At 41.3% G+C, this 19,275-nt stretch overlaps 1 protein-coding gene across 10 annotated transcripts in view; it reads right to left on the bottom strand.

The window, feature by feature from the left end:
* The window catches only part of DCAF8 (DDB1 and CUL4 associated factor 8), a 46,893-nt gene that overhangs the window by 12,566 nt on the left and 15,052 nt on the right, over positions 1 to 19,275 (bottom strand). For 6 of the 10 annotated variants that reach the window (XM_008964281.6, XM_008964279.6, XM_008964283.6 and 3 more), the window contains 5 exons: positions 15,675 to 15,749; positions 11,400 to 12,073; positions 10,314 to 10,454; positions 8,847 to 8,941; positions 3,017 to 3,127 (listed from right to left, as the gene is read on the bottom strand). In XM_008964281.6, coding sequence (XP_008962529.1) covers positions 3,017 to 3,127; positions 8,847 to 8,941; positions 10,314 to 10,454; positions 11,400 to 12,073; positions 15,675 to 15,723 — 1,070 coding nt within the window. In that variant the 5' untranslated portion in view covers positions 15,724 to 15,749. The remainder of the gene's footprint in view (positions 1 to 3,016; positions 3,128 to 8,846; positions 8,942 to 10,313; positions 10,455 to 11,399; positions 12,074 to 15,674; positions 15,750 to 19,275) is intronic. The other 4 variants (XM_008964287.6, XM_008964286.6, XM_008964285.6 and 1 more) reach the window with 1 other exon arrangement.

Below are 19,275 nucleotides of genomic sequence, written 5' to 3'. Positions count from 1 at the left end.
TCCCACATGCCTTCAGGCACCCACTAACTTGTTACCCTAAGTCTCTCTTCTATACCTGCCTTTAATCTAATGTTCTCTCAGTGTTGCTGATGTTGGCTTAAGAACTGGGGAATGAAGAGATGATTTACTGACTGTGCTTCATCAATCAGGGCCTATACTTAATCCTTTAGCAATAAATTTTCATGTCAGCCAAATTTACCACTAAAGGATTCACCTGATATATTCTCTTTTTCTTTACTCCTATAAATTCTTAAAACTAAGCTAAGCAGGAATTAGCTTAGCTTAGCAGGTGTAGTAGGGACTCACACCTATACCTCCTCTACTTACCTTTTTTTTTTTTTTTTGGCCACAGGCCAAAAAGCATGTCTCCCCAGAGCTTCCCTTAAATACTTTTTAATAACCCTAAACTAAAATTCGTATTAATGATGCAAAAGCCTTGAGGATCAGTAAGCTATTTCTCTGTATTCCCTTGAAGTAATTCCTTTAGGCTAGGAGTGAAAGTTAATGATGTTATGATATATAATATTCAGCAAAAATGTTTTCAAATTTATACCAGAAGATGAGCTGTTTGGGTTCTTTCAAAGGAAGAATAAGAAAGGAGAAACCTCAAAACATTCAGCTGGCTGCACAGGAGAGGTGCCAGAGAAGTTGAGTGTAACCTAATGTCAGAGAAGAGCTGGAGTGCTGAAAGGGCTACCTGCTTGTGTAGGATCAGCGTGCCTCAAAATCTTCACATAGCCAGGCGCGGTGGCTCACGACTGTAATCCCAGCACTTTGAGAGGCCGAGGTGGGTGGATCACTTGAAGACAGTTCGAGACCAGCCTGGCCAACATGGTAAAACCGTATCTCTACTAAAAATACAAAAATAGCCAGGCAAGGTGGCACATGCCTGTAACCCCAGCTACTTGGGAGGCTGAGGCATGAGAATCACTTGAACCCAGGAGGCAGAGGTTGCAGTGAGCCGAGATCGAGCCACTACACTCCAGCCTGGGCAACAAAGTGAGACTCTGTCTCAAAAAAAAAACAAAAATCTTCACATAACTTCTGCCCAGTAAATAGCCAATAGAGGAATATTGAGGCTGATAAGACACAGAAGATTTGAGTATTTCTCCTTGTGTTGAAATGCTAAAACTCTAAGCCTTACTCTAACCCTGGGAAAGTATCAGCTTTGGGTTAAGGCAATATGATATACATATCATATGAATACATATGAATACATACATACATATGAATACAGTTCTCAATACAGCAAACTACTACATTCCCCTCCAAACATCTTGGTCCTAGTGGTGGAATTTGTTAGAGACACAGACTTTTCAAGTAATCTGGAGCTCTAAGTAGGAACTCTCAACTCGAAATTTCAGTGAATGCTCAACTTGGAGGAGGTAGCAACTGAAAATCTATACAAACTACAACCCTTTTTGATCAACAGCTTCTTATTTAAAAATAAAAAAAATTGGCCGGGCACAGTGGCTCACGCCTGCAATCCCAGCACTTTGGGAGGCCAAGGTGGGCAGATCACCTGAGGTCAGGAGTTCGAGACTAGCCTGGCTAACATGGTGAGACCTCGGTTCTACTGAAAATACAAAAAATTAGCCAGGCGTGGTGGCGTGCACCTGTAATCCCAGCTACTCGGGAGGCTGAGGCAGGAGAATCGCTTGAACCCGGGAAGCGGAGGTTGCAGTGAGCCAAGATTGTGTCACTGCACTCCAGCATGGGTAATAAGAGCAAAACTCTGTCTAAAAAAAAAAAATCTATGGCTACACATTTAAGGACTGTTGGTGACTAGAGGAAACGAATTTTGCAGGCATGGGAATAGGGGAAGAAGAGAGAAACAAGGTTTTGTCCAGGATTCTTGAACAAGGCAAAGTCATCTCATGTATTTTCTAAAAATTTACCCTATTCCCCATGATTCTTATTAATAAAATGAATCTGGAAATATAGCTATAAAATGTGCTCTCATTTCAAAAGGAAGATGATGCTTTTCACTTACCATTAGGAAAGCAAAAAGTCGCTCATTTTTCTAGTGATCTTGTCCCTCTCTCTCCTTTCAAACTGATGAGCCCAAAGAAACATAGTTAAAATAGGCCAACTGGATAGGGATGGATACAGCTTATTACTAAGGGTCGGAGGAAATTAACTAATACATATGGAGACTGAATCCACAGTGTCTGTTTTCCTTAGGTCATGTCTCAAGAGCCAGTGTTAACAAAAGGTGTTCACGGTAACAAAGATATCACTATGGATAAAAAAAAGTGGTAGCTCGGGACAGTGAGAGCCAAAAAACCCTCAGTTCACACTAAGTGCTCCCAAGTCAAACTATTTCTGAATTGAAAACCAGTATTTAAAATTTCTAGTGCACGTTTATTTACATATGAAAAAGGTAGATTATTTACTAATATAGTACTTGCTGGTAAACCTAAATTTATGGCTTAGCTGCCACATGAAGACCTTGGTCAATTCATCTAACTTCTTTTCTTTCCTTTTTTGAGACAGAGTCTCGCTCTGTCATTCAGGCTGGAGTGCAGTGGCACAATCTTGGCTCACTGCAACCTCTGACTCCTGAGCTCAAGTGATCCTCCTGCCTCAGCCTCTTGAGCAGCTGGGACTACACGCATGTACCACCATGCCTGGCTAATTTTTGTATTTTTTTTTTTAGAGACAGAGTTTCGCCATGTTGGCCAGGCTGGTCCCAAACTCCTGTCCTTAGGTGATTCACCCGCCTCACCTCCCAAAGTGCCGAGATTACAGGTGTGAGCCACTACACCTGACCATCATCTAACTTCTTTAAAACTTGATAATCTCTAAAATATGTAAAGTCACCCCTCAGAGACTGTTACATTAGAGAACAGAACAACTCCAAAGGCGTGTAAGATTTTTGGAAAACGGTAAAAAATTCAAGATAATAGTTAATGGATTCCTATAAAATTCGTAACTCTCCATAAAGGAGCACCTGGTAGTATACAATGCATCAGTCTTATAAACTGTCAAAGACACAAAAGAGCCACAAACTCACCTTACAAACTGATCTCGTCCACCCACTGCAAACTGGTGGGTATTGGCAGGATTCACATAGATCGTATACAGCCCCACTTTCTTCTCTTTCTCTTTTGTCACCACCAGTTTCCTTTAAGAGTAGAAAAGCACAGAAAGTTATATACTCCAAAAGATCCAGATGGTCATGGCAAAGGAGAGCCAAGAGAGTCACACGGCTAATAAGAAACCAAAGAGATTCTCATTTGCAAAGAAAGAATTGTTGTGTTTTCTCTGTTTGTTTTGTACGTAACAACAGGAAAAAAGCACATACATTTATTATATGGGACTTTGGGGATTGGGGAAAAAAATATGTAGTGAAGTCACTTTCTAGTGTTCCTTAAGAAGTATAAACTAAAGGTATATGAATGTACCATTCTTTAGGAAGCCTCAGTTTAGCTGGAGTCCAACACAGTAACAGCCAGCTATTAATCAGACAATACTACAGATACCTTCCTACCCTTTATTTATAAATATATCTTCCCTATCACCTGGGAACAAGGAGAGACGTGGAAGAAGAATCCCAGAAACAGTAGGCTAAAAAAGACCTTAAGGTCAGAGACTATTGCTCAGATTCCATTAAAATGTAACTTATGGCCAGGTATGGTGGCTCACGCCTGTAATCCCTACACTTTGGGAGACCGAGGCGGGTGGGTCACTTGAGGCCAGGAATTTGAGACCAGCCTGGCCAACATGGCGAGACCCCATCTCTACTGAAAATACAAAAATTAGCCAGGCGTGGTGGCGCATGCCTATCATCCCAGCTACTCAGGACAATCCCAGCTACTAAGGAGGCTGACGGAAGAGAATCACTTGAGCCTGGTAGGTAGAGGCTGCAGTGAGCAGAGATCATGCCACGGTACTCCAGCCTGCGCAACAAAGCAAGACTGTCTCAAAAAAAAAAGTCACTTAAAACCCAACTTAAGCCAGGCACTGGCTCATGCCTATAATCCCAGCATTTTGGGAGGAACACTTGAGGCTAGGAGCTCAAGATCACCCTGGGCAACATAGCAAGACCCCATCTCTATAAAAAATTATTATAAAAAGCCGGGTGCGGTGGCTCCCGCCTGTAATCCCAGCACTTTGGGAAGCCGAGGCGGGTGGATCATGAGGTCAGGAGTTCAAGATCAGCCTGGACAACATGGTGAAACCCCGTCTCTACCAAAAATAAAAAAATTAGCCGGGCATGCTGGTATGCACCTGTAATCCCAGCTACTTGGGAGGCTGAGGCAGAAGAACTGCTTGAATCCAGAAGGCAGAGGTTCCAGTGGACCAAGATCATGCCACTGCACTCCAGCCTGGGTGGCAGAGGGAGACTCTGTCTCAAAAAAAAAAAAAATTTGTTATAAAAAATTAGCCAGTGTGGTGGCATGCACCTGTAGTCCCAGCTGCTCAGGAGGCTGAGGTGTGAGGATTCCTTGAGTCCAGAAAGTTGAGGCTGCAGTGAGCCGTGGTCTTGCCACTGTACTTCTGCTTAGGTGACAAGAGTGAGACCCTGTCTTAAAAAGTAAAAAAATAAAAAACCCAGCTTAAAATATGCACACTGAAAACTGATAAATTTTTCACTGAAGAAATCCAGAATAATCTGTCTAAAAGAGCCATAATTTGTTCCAGGTTAAGGGTGGCATGAGGAATATTCTTCTCAGATCTAAGCATTCAATTAGTCAAATATGACATAATGAAGATTGGTAAATTTACAGCAAAGGAAAGACTTCAAGAAACTATAGGAAGAGGCTTGGCTTTAGTTTTTGTTTTTAAGTCTAAGGTTTTATTTATTTCTGATGCTATGGAAACAGAAAGAAATATAACCATGACAACAAGTTTCTTTGTAAAGAAATGATTTTAGCATCCTTTCTGCATAGCCAAAGTCACTTCAGCCTAGAACTGTTCTAGGCAAAGTGTTGAGATTTTACTTAGTATCTCTGCAGCTTTTCATTAAATGAATACAGAGGACCAGGTGTAGTGGCTCATGCCTATAATCCCAGCACTTTGGGAGACTGAGGTGGGAGGATCGTTTGAATCCAGGAGTTCAAGACCAGCCTAGGCAACATAGTGAGCTCCCATCTCTATTTATTTTAAAATTAAAAACAAACAAAAAAAATACAGAGGGCACTGAAAATGAATGTCATTAGGGGGAACCTCCATCCCCTAATGGTGTCCCCCACACATCTCAAAAACACAAGGCAGGAAACATGTCAAAAGAATAACAGCTTCAGGGACAAAACTAGCTAAGAGACTGCTCTAATATGAGTTTTAGACAGGGAAAGAGAGGAGGAGCTGATGCTGCTCCTTCCCACAGGACCATCTCATTTCCTTAGCAATTTGAAATTTCAGAAGGACAAGGTCAAACAAATACAAAAGTTACCATGTGGAAGCAAAATGAAGAAACTAAGGAATAGATTATGAAGTACTGGCTCCACAGTTATGTAATCCTGCTGAAGAGCTCAATCTTACTATGCCTCAACTTAATCCCATAAAGCAAACATTTCTCCCTCCTGATGGGTAAATGCAGAGTACCTTGAACTCTGCAGGGGACATGCAGAGGTGCTATAAAAATGATTATCATGGCAATAGGAGGAAAAAATGTTCACATTAGAGGAAACATTAAACAAATTCACCAAATTTTGCCTTAAAATTAATGAGCAAGTATGTCCCAGCAAAAAGGGAAAAATAATTACAGATGAGACCAAAGGATTTCTTTGAAGAATACCTCAAACTGGCTTCCACTGGCTAAAGGAATATTCCATCCACAGGTTCAAATCAAACTTTTTTCCTAAGATGTTAGTCAATTTCATTAGCTTTCAGAGACTTGGCTATCATCATATATATACAAAAGAAAATCTCCCTTATGCCAACTTCACACAAAAATGCCTCTGACAAGATCATGCCACTGTACTCCAGCCTGAGCAAAAGAGTGAGACTGCACCTCAAAAAAAAAAAAAAAAAAAAAATGCCTCTGACATAAGCAGATGTTCAGCTTTTCACCCCATGCCAGCCTGTAACACTACTTTAACCCTTACAACAAAAACTTTAAAGACTCACTGTCTTTATTACTCAAATCTAGATTTGGGCCTCCTTCTACTCTTCATTTTCTCCTTTACCCCTCTTTAGAGTCTATCCCACCTATCATTGCTTATGTTCAGATTCATGGTTAACTCTCAGCCAGACTTTCTGCCTATATAATTTCATTCTAAATTCAATAATCTGCCAAAGTCATTCGCTCTATTCATTACTTGCACCAGATTCAATTCCTGGTGGCCTAACAGTAGTTTCCCTCTGAACCTGATCCACAGGATAAGATCTCATTCTGTTTCACAACTCTTTAACACAGCATATTAAATAAACTTACTATCATTTTTTCCTTTTTTGCTCTTCCCTATGAAAAACTTGCTAATCTTCCATTACCATTACAGAACCCTGGAACTTTAGAACTGGAAATAACAAACATCATGTAGTTCAAAAGATTAAATGATTTCCTCAAAGTCAGATAACTACAAAGCTAGTACTAGAAGGCAGAACCCTTGTCATTTAGGCTTGTTCCATTTCCACTATAAATCCCCCAGTCTTTGTCCTCTTGAAGGTTATATAAACAAGCAACATATCTTTTCCCCAAGCCTAAAACATTTCTATCTTTTAAGCAGTTGTAGAAATTCTTCTACTATCCAAACAGCTTTTTCTGGACTTAGCTCTCCAAAAATAAGTCTAGTAATAATCAGCCTTCATGTTATATTCCCCAATATAAAATAATTTGTATTTTACTTACGTCCTATGTAAATCATTGCCATCCCTTACTCAATACTGGTACTGACCTATAAGATCTGTTATAATAATTTTTTTTTTTTTTTGAGACAGTCTTGCTGTGTCACCCAGGCTGATGATCTCAGCTCACTGCAACCTCCACCTCCTGGGCTCAAGCGATTCTCCTGTCTCAGCCTCCTGAGTAGCTGGGATTATAGGCATGTGCCACCACACACCGCTAATTTTTGTATTTTCAGTAGAGATGAGGTTTCACCATGTTGGCCAGGCTGGTCTCGAACTCCTGACCTCAAGTGATCCACAAAGTGCTGGGGTTACAGGCATGAGCCACTGCACCTGACCAAGATTTGTTATAATAATCTTTAAGACAAACAAGACAATAAATGATCTAGATATCTATCAATAAGGTAAAGTTTAAATAAACTGTGGTACATCAATGCTATGACATTTCTCTCATGGTTAACAACAACGTAGCTTTTATGGTCCAACACAGAAAAATCTCCCACATTGTAACATGAAATAAGCAAACTGCAGAAACATACATATATGTTTATATATACATACAAGTATACTTATGGGGAGAAAGGAGAAAGTGTATATATGTATTTAGGTACAAAATGTATACAAAAGGGACTAAAAAGGTGTTCAAAATTACTTACAATGATTTTTTTTTTTTTTTCTGAGATGGAGTTTTGCTCCGTCACTCAGGATGGAGCGCAGTGGCATGATCTCAGCTCACTGCAACCTCCACCTCCCAGGTTCAAGCGATTCTCCTGCCTCAGCCTCCTGAGTAGCTAGGGTTACAGGCACATGCCAACATGTCCAGCTAATTTTTGTATTTTTAGTAGAGGTGAGGTTTTGCCATGTTGGCTAGGCTGGTCTCAAACTCCTGACCTCAAGTGATCCACCTGCCTTGGCCTCCCAAAGTGCTGGGATTACAGGCGTGAGCCACTGTGCCCTGCCCACAATGGTTTTCAATAGCTAAAAAAATGGGGGGGGGGGTGACTGAGGGAGCATTTACATTTTGTCTGTATACTTTATTACTTGAATCTCTTAAACAAGAAGTATTTGTTTATTGTAAGAGCAATAAAAAATGAAAAAAGGAAACTAAAATAATTATAATTATAAGCTAAAACTTAATTTCAGCCATGGTGTTAAACATTATGCTGAGGCATCACACACACACACACACACACACACACACACACACACACACACACACGTACGTATACATATACATACATATATACGTGTGTGTATATAAATATATATGTGTGTGTACATATGTGTGTATATAAACACATATGTGTGTATATGTGTACATATGTGTGTATATGTGTGTGTATATATATGTGTGTGTGTGTGAGTGTGTGTGTGTGTATATATATCCTCACAGAAACTACTAGAGAGGGAAGGACGGAGGGAGGGAAAAAAATATGCCCATAGCAAGGCTGAAGAAAATGAGGTTCAGAAGGTTACGTAAGTCATAACTAGCAGTGCCTGATTTGAGATTTGACCTAGGTCTGCCTGGATCCAAACAAGATGTTGTGTTTTTTCTATGATACCACACAGTTAAAAAGGAATAAAATTTATCTATGAGTCTCAGATTCACATACAAATGAACTGTGATAAAACAGAACTCAACTACAGCTACCAGTATTTTTGTTCAAATTTTATGTATGTTTCTATAAATAACTAAATTAAAAATTTATTTAAATTTAAAATTTACAGGACTGTACCTCTACATGAGTCTGTGGAAGAATGTGCTTTCTGTGGGTAAGATGAATGATATCCAAGTGAATAAAGAGCAAAAGATCATCAAATTATTAAAGGCCACATATAACAAGTAAACTGTTAGAGAAATGAAGGTAGACTGAATAGTATTTCACTACTGAGAAAGAGAGAAAGTAAGGAATTCCCCTTAACCTTAAGCTACCTCTTAACCATAGGCACAAAGGTACTATTCTGATGAACCACAGTTAGGCATTACCAAGACATATGGAATATGTTCAAGGCTAAGAGATACAGTTCTGTAATGATATTACTGCTACACTTACGACGCTGGGCGGTCTTGTCTCAGGTCAATGGTGAAAACAACTGCATCTTCACCTGCAGATAAGAACGTACAGGGAGAGTCTGGTTCCAGTGCCAACTGAAGAAGAAAAAGGAAAAACATGAGGTTTCTAAATATTAGAATTAGAGGTCATCTAGTTCATTCCTATAACTTTGGGAAGGGCTGCACTTAAAATGTTCCAAAAAGAGAAATGTCTACCTTTTTGTCATAAAATCCCAGGAAAGGACATAATCTAAGCCCACTTACTCTTGTTCTATGCGAATTATTTATAGTTTTGTTTATTCTATAACTAGTCAAAGGACAGTTGATTTGCTATTTCAACTAAGTCCTCAAGAGATATGAACAGATAGCAAAGAAAAACATCAGCCATTAAAGTTCATTTTCTTTTTTTTTCCAGTCAGGGTCTCACTTTACCACCCAGGCTGAAGTGCAGTGGCATGACCATGGCTCACTAAAGCCTCAACCTTGTGGGCTTAAGTGATCCTCCCACCTCAGCCGCCCAAGTAGCTGGGACTAGAGGCACAAGGCACTATACCTGGCTAATTTCTTCGCTTTTTTTTTTTTTTTTCCACAGATGGGGTCTTGCTATATTGCCCAGGCTGGTCTTTAACTGCTGGCCTCAAGCAGTCCTCCCACCTCAGCCTCCCAAAGTATTGGGATTACAGGCATAAGCCACCACACCCAGCAACAGTTCATTCTCGAATAAAATCAATTCCATACCCTTAAGTGCAGAGAGAAATGGTGTCCAACTTCATTCCTTACATCTTAGTTCCTTACAACTAAAAATCAGTTAACTAGTGGGTTAGGAGTAGACTTAAGAATCAAAGAAATAGGTAATTTTCACATATCCTGGGCCGCCTTGGCTAGAAAAGGATACTCCAGGTCCACCTATATTTTTGCTTAGAGTTTCTAAGAGAGTAGCAACCTCTTTTCATGGCACAAAAGACCACCACCATGCCTACCTTAAAACTGGCAGCTCTTAACTCCTTGTTAGCTGCCACCATGGATTATTTGGCCTATATTCCCAGCTTTAAATAGGGCTTCCAGAAACAGTGCTATTTGTGAACTGAGAGTTTGAGCAGGTAAGCTGAAGCTCTCACACATGAGGAATAAAACACTAGCACCTTGAAACTGTCAAAATACCCTAAAAAATCACAATAAATGTAAAAGGTTTAGAGGGCACAGGAGACCTCAAAGATCTCCAAACCAACTATGGCTTAGCTTAGAGGCCAAATACTATAAGTGCATGATCTAGGGACTTTTCAGATACTTGCCTTCCTAGGAGTTTAGGGTGGCTGCTTTTGCTCCTTTCTTAACCACAAATCTTAGGACTGAAAGAGGTGAGGCACATGACCACAACAAATGTGACACAATGGGCAGAGATAAGGGAGAACCTTGGCTGAGAACCACAGAGGATTTGGATTGCACAAATTTTGAAGCAAGGTCTTACCTTGTGGGACGCTCCCTTGTGCTGGGCCACACGTTTTGTATTCTTGCAACACTGTGTGGCAGACAGTTCTGCTACCCGAACCTGCCCGTCACGGGCACACATGGCCAGAGTAGAATCACCACTGTTAGGAAGAAACTTGGCCTGGGGTGTTAAAAATGAAAAAAAGGACACACAAAAGAAATGAGAGAGGTAAACTTGAGGATAAAAAATACGATGATGACCTCAATTTACCCCCTTTTCTTACATGACAGCTGGAAACTTAGCTTTCCTACTCTTGTACAGCTGGCTAAGCCCAATTTCTTCCAGGAGTTAAAGGAAAGGGAGAGAAAAAATTTCCTTTGATGTAAGAGAGCATTTCAGTTGGCTCTGGAAGATTGAACTGGCACATGATAAGAGCTCAGATGAACTAGGACTGTATCTAGCAGAGGAGAAAATAGAGGACGAAAAATCTACCTTGATTCAGAAAGTAAATATAAATTTGCCACAAAGAAAAAGGAAAATAGGGGGAATGTTAGGGAAGAAAAGAGAACACCCTTAGGATAAATGGCTGGTACCAGTACAGTAGATGGGGCCAAGGAGTAAAATCTTTCCAGAATAACAACAGTATAAGCTAACATTTATCAAATGTTTATTAAGTACCAGTCACAGTTCTAACTGCTTAGCTTCTATTGTTACTTAATCCTCATAACCCTATGTGTTATTAGTCCCATTTTACAGATAAACTGAAGACAAAGGTAAAATAACTTGGCCAAGATCACTGAGCTAGTAAGCAGAAGGGCTAGGATTTGAACTCAGGCAGTTTGGTTCAAGAGCCTGTGCTTATACTACACTGCCTCCTACCAGCACACATTTAATAAGCTGCATGCACCCTACCTATGAGGCTTCCAACAGTCCACATGCTCAAGGAATCTAGGGTTGCCAAGAGTCTTTCAGTGTATTTAGGTCATTATGGGAGCCAAAGTAGGGCCATGTCCCGATATGTAATTCCTACAATAACTCACTATCAGCTCCCAATCCATGCTGCAGTTCAGATTTCTCTAACTCATGCCTGATTCTCTCAGTTGCTATTATGCTCCCTTGCCTCACCTGGAACACATTACTTTTGTGGCCACTCTCAAAGTCCAGTACTGGCTGCCGCCGTACCCAATCCCACACCACCACCTTCAGGTCGTCGCTGCCACTGGCCAGCCAGGTGCCGCGCTGGTTAAAGTGCAGGGTATTGACACAACCAGTATGGCCCTCAAGCCCATGCTGCAGGCGGAAACGCTGCACAAAGACTCTTGCCCCACAGGCCTCATAGACAAAGCGGGCACTTGAACCCAGCTCCCGCTCCCGAAGGGCAGGGAGGGCTTGCCAGCGAGGTCGGGGTAGAGCTGATGTTTCTGAGGACACCCAGTCCTCTAGCGCCCGCTCATCATCTGATGAGTCCTGGTCACGGTTAGCCCGCTTGCGCTGTACACGGCGCCGAGGCTGCTCTTCTTCCTCCTCTTCTTCCTCCTCTTCCTCTTCCTCTGAGCGGTCATGGACTCGATTTTCATCATTAATGGAGTAATGACCAGTGTCCTCCATGCTGTCAGAGTCCTTATCTTCACCTGAGCTCTCTGTGTCTGTGCCTCGACTTTCTGTGCTGGTGCGGTTGGGGCCACCATCATCCCCAGTCAAGCTCAAACTCAGGTCTGAGGCCTCCACTTCAATGCCTGAGGATGTCTCCCTCCCCTCTTCAGCTCCAGACATCTCCTCTGGACTGCTAGACAGGCTTCCTGCATGTTAGTGAGGAATGAGTAGAGGAGAGGGAAAAATAAGAAAACAGGATAGTGATCAGAAGGACTTCCCACCTTAGTCTAAGAAATCTTCACATCAAAAGGCCAAAAAATGAACTTTGGTCCAAGTGTTTTCATTACAAATAATTACAGAGAGTACCCTCTGAGGGGAAATCTTGTAAAGGACAAGAAATTGAAAAGATTAAGATCAAATCCACACACATAAAATACTTCAACAAAAGCAAGGAATCTCAGGACAATCTAAGATTATATTAAGTTCTCAAGAGGCAAAACATTGGCATATTGTATAAAAGTGTGCCTGATACATCTACCATTGGCTCTGTTGTACTGGATGGGCATTTATTAAGTTATAGCAAATAATTAAACAGAATATAAAAAGAAGAGCCAACTCCAGCAAGAGCTAGCATAGCCATCTTCTTAGCGAAAGACGGAAACCAGCTGATAAAAATCACTCTTGACTTATGGATGTGGTGTTGCACCATTTCCTACTTTAAGAAAGTATCAGGCCAGGCACGGTGGCTCACGCCTGTAATCCCAGCACTTTGGGAGGCCGAGGCACGTGGATCATAAGGTTAGGAGATCGAGACCATCCTGGCTAACATGGTGAAACCCCGTCTCTACTAAAAATACAAAAAATTAGCTGGGCGCCTGTAGTCCCAGCTACTCAGGAGGATGAGGCAGTAGAATGGCATGAACCCAGGAGGCAGAGCTTGCAGTGAGCCAAGGTCGCACCACTGCACTCTAGCCTGGGCGACAAAGCGAGACTCCAACTCAAAAAAAAGAAAGTACCACTACACCTTCTGTCACCTAAATCCTAAGCTTCTTCCCTCCCTAAGTTTCTAAAATTCACTAAGAAAGCAAGCTGAAGGGGTAAGTGGGAATTGTGATCATTTGAGTGGGTTCTTGCTCACCTTTTGCTAGTAAATATATTTTGACTTACTTCCATTAGTTTGAATTTTTTAATATAATTCTTAGTCACACATTTTTAGTCTCTCTATTGAGACAGTTTTATTAGGAAGCATATATAAAATTGATAAAAAGCTGGGCTACTATAGTGGTGCCTAAGACGAAAGTTCAGTATATTCTAGGTCTGCTATGCTGATAGTTAAATAACTAGGTCACTTTTATCGATCTTATCTCCTATAACTACATACTGCATTCTCTTATCTCACAACAGTCAAGTCAATTCCAATGAGAACTTGAGGAATGTTCTAGAGCCAATACAACCACAACTTCCAACCTAAGTCAAGGTGTGAAGAAAAAAGGGGAGAATAAAGATTTTAAATGCTGCTCATGGGCCTCCTTTCCTCAGATGGCTATAAATTTTATCCGCCAGAAGTAAAAGCTGTCAGGAAAGGCAGACCATCCAGTATGAGCTATTCAACTCCAATACCACACTGATGTTTAAGGATTCAAAGGTGGAGCACCTTATTGCCTAGTCATGTGGATTAGAGCAGTAATTTGTGAAGATCTCTGAAGCAATGTACTCTTAGGCAAAACCCAATACTGAAAAAAGATCAACAATACAAGTGCTTTGATTCAAGCAGTAACAGAAGCCCAGAAGACAACAGTTCTTGCAGGCCGGGCGCGGTGGCTAACACCTGTAATCCCAGCGCTTTGGGAGGCCAAGGCGGGTGGATCACCTAAGGCCAGGAGCTCAAGACCAGCCCGGCTAACATGGTGAAACCCCCATTTCTACTAGAAATACAAAAAATTAGCCGGGCGTGGTGGCATGTGCCTGTAATCCCAGCTACTTGGGAGGGTGAGGCAGAAGAATCGCTTGAACCTGGGAGGTGGAGGTTGCAGTGAGCCGAGATTGTGCCACTGTACTCCAGCTTAGGTAACAAGAGCAAAACTCTGTCTCAAAAAAAAAAAAAAAAAGCCTCAACTAAGAGCACAGTATAAAACAACTGGGCTAGGGGCTGGAAGAAAAAGTTACGAAGTACAGAAATTTGAACCCAAGAACCACATTTGCTGAGCCTGTTATATATGCTACGAAAGTTTAGCAGTTATAGTTTTCTGAAATGCAGCTGGGCTTGAGCTTGGGAGTGGTGAGCAGGGACTGAAACACCAACCTAACAGGTCTGTAGAAAAGAAAAAATAAAACACCAAAACATCTAGTGTTTATTGTTAAAATTATGAGTAACAAATATAGACAATTTTGGAGGCCTTACCACATTAACATAAGGGCCAGAGGGTATCACAAGCTCATCAAGAAGGCCCCAACAGTAAATCACCAAGATCTAGAGTAGGGGTTTGCAAATTTTTTCTGTAAAGGGCCAGATAGTAAAAACTTTAGGCTTTGCAGACCATACGGAGCTCCACCACAACTACTCAACTCCAGTATGTAGAACAAAAGCAACTCATAGACACTACATAAACGAACAGGCATGACTGTATTCCAATAAAACTTCACAAAAACAAGTGGCAGGCTGGATTTGGCCTGCAATTTATAGTTTGCCAATCCTTGACCTCGCTAATGGTCAAGCTCCAAATCAATAGTATACTTTAACTCCTCTAGAACCCTGTGCCTTTCAACTAAACCCAGTGAAAAATATGAACCACTTTCCTTTACAAAAGATGAATGAATGGCAGTGATAAAAACATACGGAGCAATAAAAAAGCATGTTGAAAATCTCACTTATCCTTCCTCCAATCACATCAATTAGAATTTAGCCTGTTATCCTGACCTTCAAGGTGCTAAGGAATGCTGGACTCTGTGCTGCCCAACTACATCCATTTAAAGGCGGCTTCTCTAATTTAAAAGTTGGCTCAGAGGTGAAGAGCTGGTTAAATAACCCAGGTGGTAGTTATACTCTATTAGAATTTTTATATTCTGCCTTCAAATCTGCCCTAAAGCCAGTGATTTGACACTTGGCAGCACTGGTCCTGAAAAGGAGGAGGAGGGAAAGGAAGGAAGGAAGGAAATAAATGGAAAGAAGGGAGGGGAAGTAAGGAAAGGAAATAAGGAGGGGAAAGATGTCCCACTCCTAGTTGCGTTGTAACTTCATCCCTTATGTAATCACCTTTTTTTTTTTTTTAAAAAAAAAGACGGGGTCTCGCTATGTTGCCCAGGCTGGTCTCAAGCTCCTGGGCTCAAGCGATCTGCCTGTCTCAGCCTCCCAAAGTGCTGAGATTATAGGCATGAGCCACCATGCCCAGCCATGTAATCTCTCTATCAAACTACTACTTACTGTGGAAAGGGACCTCTCAATATAACTGGGAAGCTCATCTTCCCTAAAATTCCCTTGTTCCTACTAGCCATTAGATTTTATTTTTCTCCTTTATTAACAGCATTTCCTAGGTTCTGCCCATCCTTATAGCTTTATAGAACTCCAAAGCACTTGACCTCTTAGAAGTACAGCTCTGTTATTGATATTTTGAAAATGATCAGATAAAATGAGAAGAAGCAAAAGCATAATATAGTCCAAGGTGTTTCCTGTGTAGTTTCCTAAACTCAGAACAACACAGGAAAGTTTCCCTCTCTCCACTAAAACCCAGGCCTCCACTCTATCTTGCAGGGAGGAGGAAAACCTCAGTTGATAGTAAAAATAGCTTCACCTTCATTTTGGCCCCTTACCATTAGCTAAGTCTGTTCTGCCATCTGTGCTGCTCCCTTTGCTGGACATCTTGAATGATGTTTGCTGTAGCCAGCCTGGGTTTGGGAGAGGAAGAAACCAAAACAATTAGGAAACCACCTGGGAAAGAAGACAATAGGGACAAGGAGATTTAACAATGTACAGGTTTTATCATTTTTATAAAAATGATTTGTGTATGCATGCTTAACAGGTCTTCTCAGCTTGTGAAATTTTTTCTTCCCTATGTTTTCTTCCCTATATTTAAAATCCATATAATGACATATTTTTGGGGAGGTCAAGTGCCATCTCTTTACTTCACTCACTGAGTAACTGGCAGTGATTTTTCAGATGCGAAAGTGGGAACTAAAATAAAACCTGGAACAGGAGGCACGTATCAAATGACAGGTACTGCAAGCCAAGAGTCTCAACTCAATACATAAAGCTAACTTCAGCATTGCCCCCTAGGCAAGAATCTTCCAATGTAAATAAGTGACATATGTATCCTCAAACTCTGTACAACACTTGTTTTCACAACATAAAGAGGTGGGTCAGATTCTGAGTATCATTTTACACACAAATCAACAGAAATCAACCTCTTGGGGGAAGAGATTGAGCTTTCTGTTCACTCAGATGACTAACTTCAAACCTATTATTATTATTTCTTTTTTTTTTTTTTTGAGACAGAGTCTCACTCTGTCGCCCAGGCTGGAGTGCAGTGGCGCTATCTAGGCTTACTGCAAGCTCTGCCTCCCGGGTTCACACCATTCTCCTGCCTCAGCTTCCCAAGTAGCTGGGACTACAGGCGCCTGCCACCATGCCCGGCTTTCTGTATTTTTAGTAGAGATGGGGTTTCACTGTGTTAGCCAGGATGGTCTCGATCTCCTGAGTGATCCGCCCGCCTCAGCCTCCCAAAGTGCTGGGATGACAGGCATGAGCCACCACGCCCAGCCCAACTAACTTCAAACTTATGAAAGGCACAGATACTAAGGATTATAGACCTGAAACTAGAAATCAGGAGCACCCTATCCCTAGGAAAGAAGCTTAAGTTGTTTTGTTTCCCTTAGGACTAACAGTCAGAGTCTCTAAGCACAAAGACAAAGGTGGGGAAGAAAAAGGCAACATTTCCATTAAACCATCTCATCCCATTTCATATAATGGCAAACACTGTTTCACCTAACAGCACCAGCTTTCACCAGACTCATCTTTCCTTAACAAGGAATCAGGGTATCTAACTCACTTCCTTTTATGCCACTATAAAACATTCATATTTTTTTCAGAGCCTCACTGCCACCTCCAGTAAATTCCAAAGAGCAAAGAATAATATTATTCAGACCAGAATTTTGTTAAGCCCTTTCAGTGACTTGGACAAAAGGCACTAGTAAAAGACAAAGTATAATTATGACCCCAGTCCTTGTACCCAGGCACACTGGCCTCTAATCTTTCAACAGCCCTTTCATTCCCATGACAATTATTCCAGAAGCAGCCTCATCCTTATCTTTTCCTCCGCTACCCTCTATAGAAATCTAAGCTGCTTCATTAAAAGTATCCTCTGTCAAGAGACAGTAGCCCAAAGATTGTTCATAATAGGCCAAGGTGGGAATAGAAATACTGCAAGACTGGGGCTGAAGCTGACTGAACTTCAGGAAGGGACACCTGGAAGGGTGATGATGAAAGACAATGGCAACAAAAAACAGATATGTGAAGCAACATGAAGAAAAATAGTGAGAAGCTGTTTGCAATGCATTTTGTTTTCCTCCTTTTTGAGGTAGACAGTTTTGTATAGCATTCCTCACACAGCACTTGTTTTTCCCTCTCAACAGTCCTTGTTTATATTCTTTAGAATAGGAGCCTATCTTCTCTGTCTAGAGTTTAAAATTATATTAATTCCTATCAAGTGGGGAAAATGTACTACTTTGTTAAGATTAATCCCAGCACTTTGGGAGGCCGAGAAGGGCAGATCACCTGAGGTCAGGAGTTCGAGACCAGCCTGAGCAACATGGAGAAACCCTGTCTCTACTAAAAATACAAAATCAGCTGGGCATGGTGGCACATGCCTGTAATCCCAGCTACTAGGGAGGGTGAGGCAGGGGAACTGCTTGAACCTGGGAGGCGGAGGTTGTGGTGAGCCGAGATGGTGCCATTGCACTCCATCCAGCCTGGGCAACAAGAGCGAAACTCCGTCTCAAAAAAAAAAATTTAAAAAAACTTAAAAACTAAGGTAATAAGCAGACCAGTGTAACATGAAGAACAGATCTGATGTTTTCCCACCTCCATAATCAAAACTCTTTACCATACGTTTCACCCCACTATTATCCACTCCCAGAGAATTCAAAAGCAGCTCCAGAGAACCTCTCTCAAAACCAAGCATCAACTCCTACAGGAGCCCAGACTGCCTGAACTTTTGACTCATAATTGCTCTAGAAAATACATGTGCACAGATGATAAAGGTAAGTAGAATTAAATGTCAAAATTTCTGCAGAAGGATACTCTAGAGCAGTGGTCTCCAAACTTTGATTATGAACCTATATGAGTGAAAACTTTGAGCAGGAACCTGATGCTCACAGGTGTGGCATGCACCTGTAATCACAGCTACTCAGAAGGCTGAGAAAGGACTGCTTGAGCTCAGGAATTCAAGACCAGCCTGGGCAGAACTGTGAGACCCTTGTCTCTATAAATCAGTCAAGGAGGCAGAGATGCTGTGCCCTAGGTGTCAAGTATAGGAGCCACTGAAAAATCTTTTCCAGCCAGGCACGGCAGCTCATGCCTATAATCCCAGCACATTGGGAGGCCGAGGCAGGAGTTGGAGACCAGCCTGGGCAACATAAGAAGACCCCCGTCACTACAGAAAAGAAAAAAATCAGTCAGGCATATGCCTGTAGTCCCAGCTACTTGGGGTAGGGCTGAGGTGGAAGGATCATATGAGCCATAGAAGTTGAGGCTGCAGTGAGCTGTGATTATACCACTTCTCTCCAGCCAGGACGACATAGCAAGACACAGTCTCCAAAAAAATAAAAAATAAAAAATCTTTTCCATCACCAAAGAATACAGTCTTAACTTTATAAACTGAGGTCTGCAGAGAACATATTTGATTCAAATCCAAACTATCTTCTTCACTTTTCACTGTATTTCCAACAAATCCACTATTTTTACTTTGATCAACTTTCATATAAAATCTAGTCCAAAGCTAATCTTGCTGAGGTTGGAAAAGCTGATGAGCTCACTGTCCCAGGTAGCTGGAGGAGTTTAATTAGATTAGCTCCACTGTTCCTACTCTAAAAATAACCATAACCCCTGCCAAACTGAAGGTTAAAGAGTAACCCACTGGAGGGTGAGGAAAAAAGACCCAGGTGCCATTTTAATTTCACTAAGAAATTCCAGTGACCTAGATTTTTCTTGTCTTAATAAGAATAAAGCCTTAAATTTTTAACCAATTACATGACAAAATATTAACTAAAAATCAGGCAGAAAGACTTTACTATGCTGGATAAGAGTACTCTGTAAAAGAGATACCAAGTGTCTCTTGTTTAAAACTACTGGGGCTGCTCTTTTCCTCTAATATGATGAAAGATCTGCATAAGAGACTACGTATCCCTTGTCCGGTGT

Source organism: Pan paniscus, chromosome 1 (genome assembly GCF_029289425.2).
Source record: "Pan paniscus chromosome 1, NHGRI_mPanPan1-v2.0_pri, whole genome shotgun sequence".
In the NCBI taxonomy this organism is placed as follows: domain Eukaryota; kingdom Metazoa; phylum Chordata; class Mammalia; order Primates; family Hominidae; genus Pan; species Pan paniscus.
The sequence above is the reverse complement of the archived record's forward strand: the minus strand, read 5'-3'. Positions and strand labels throughout refer to the sequence as shown.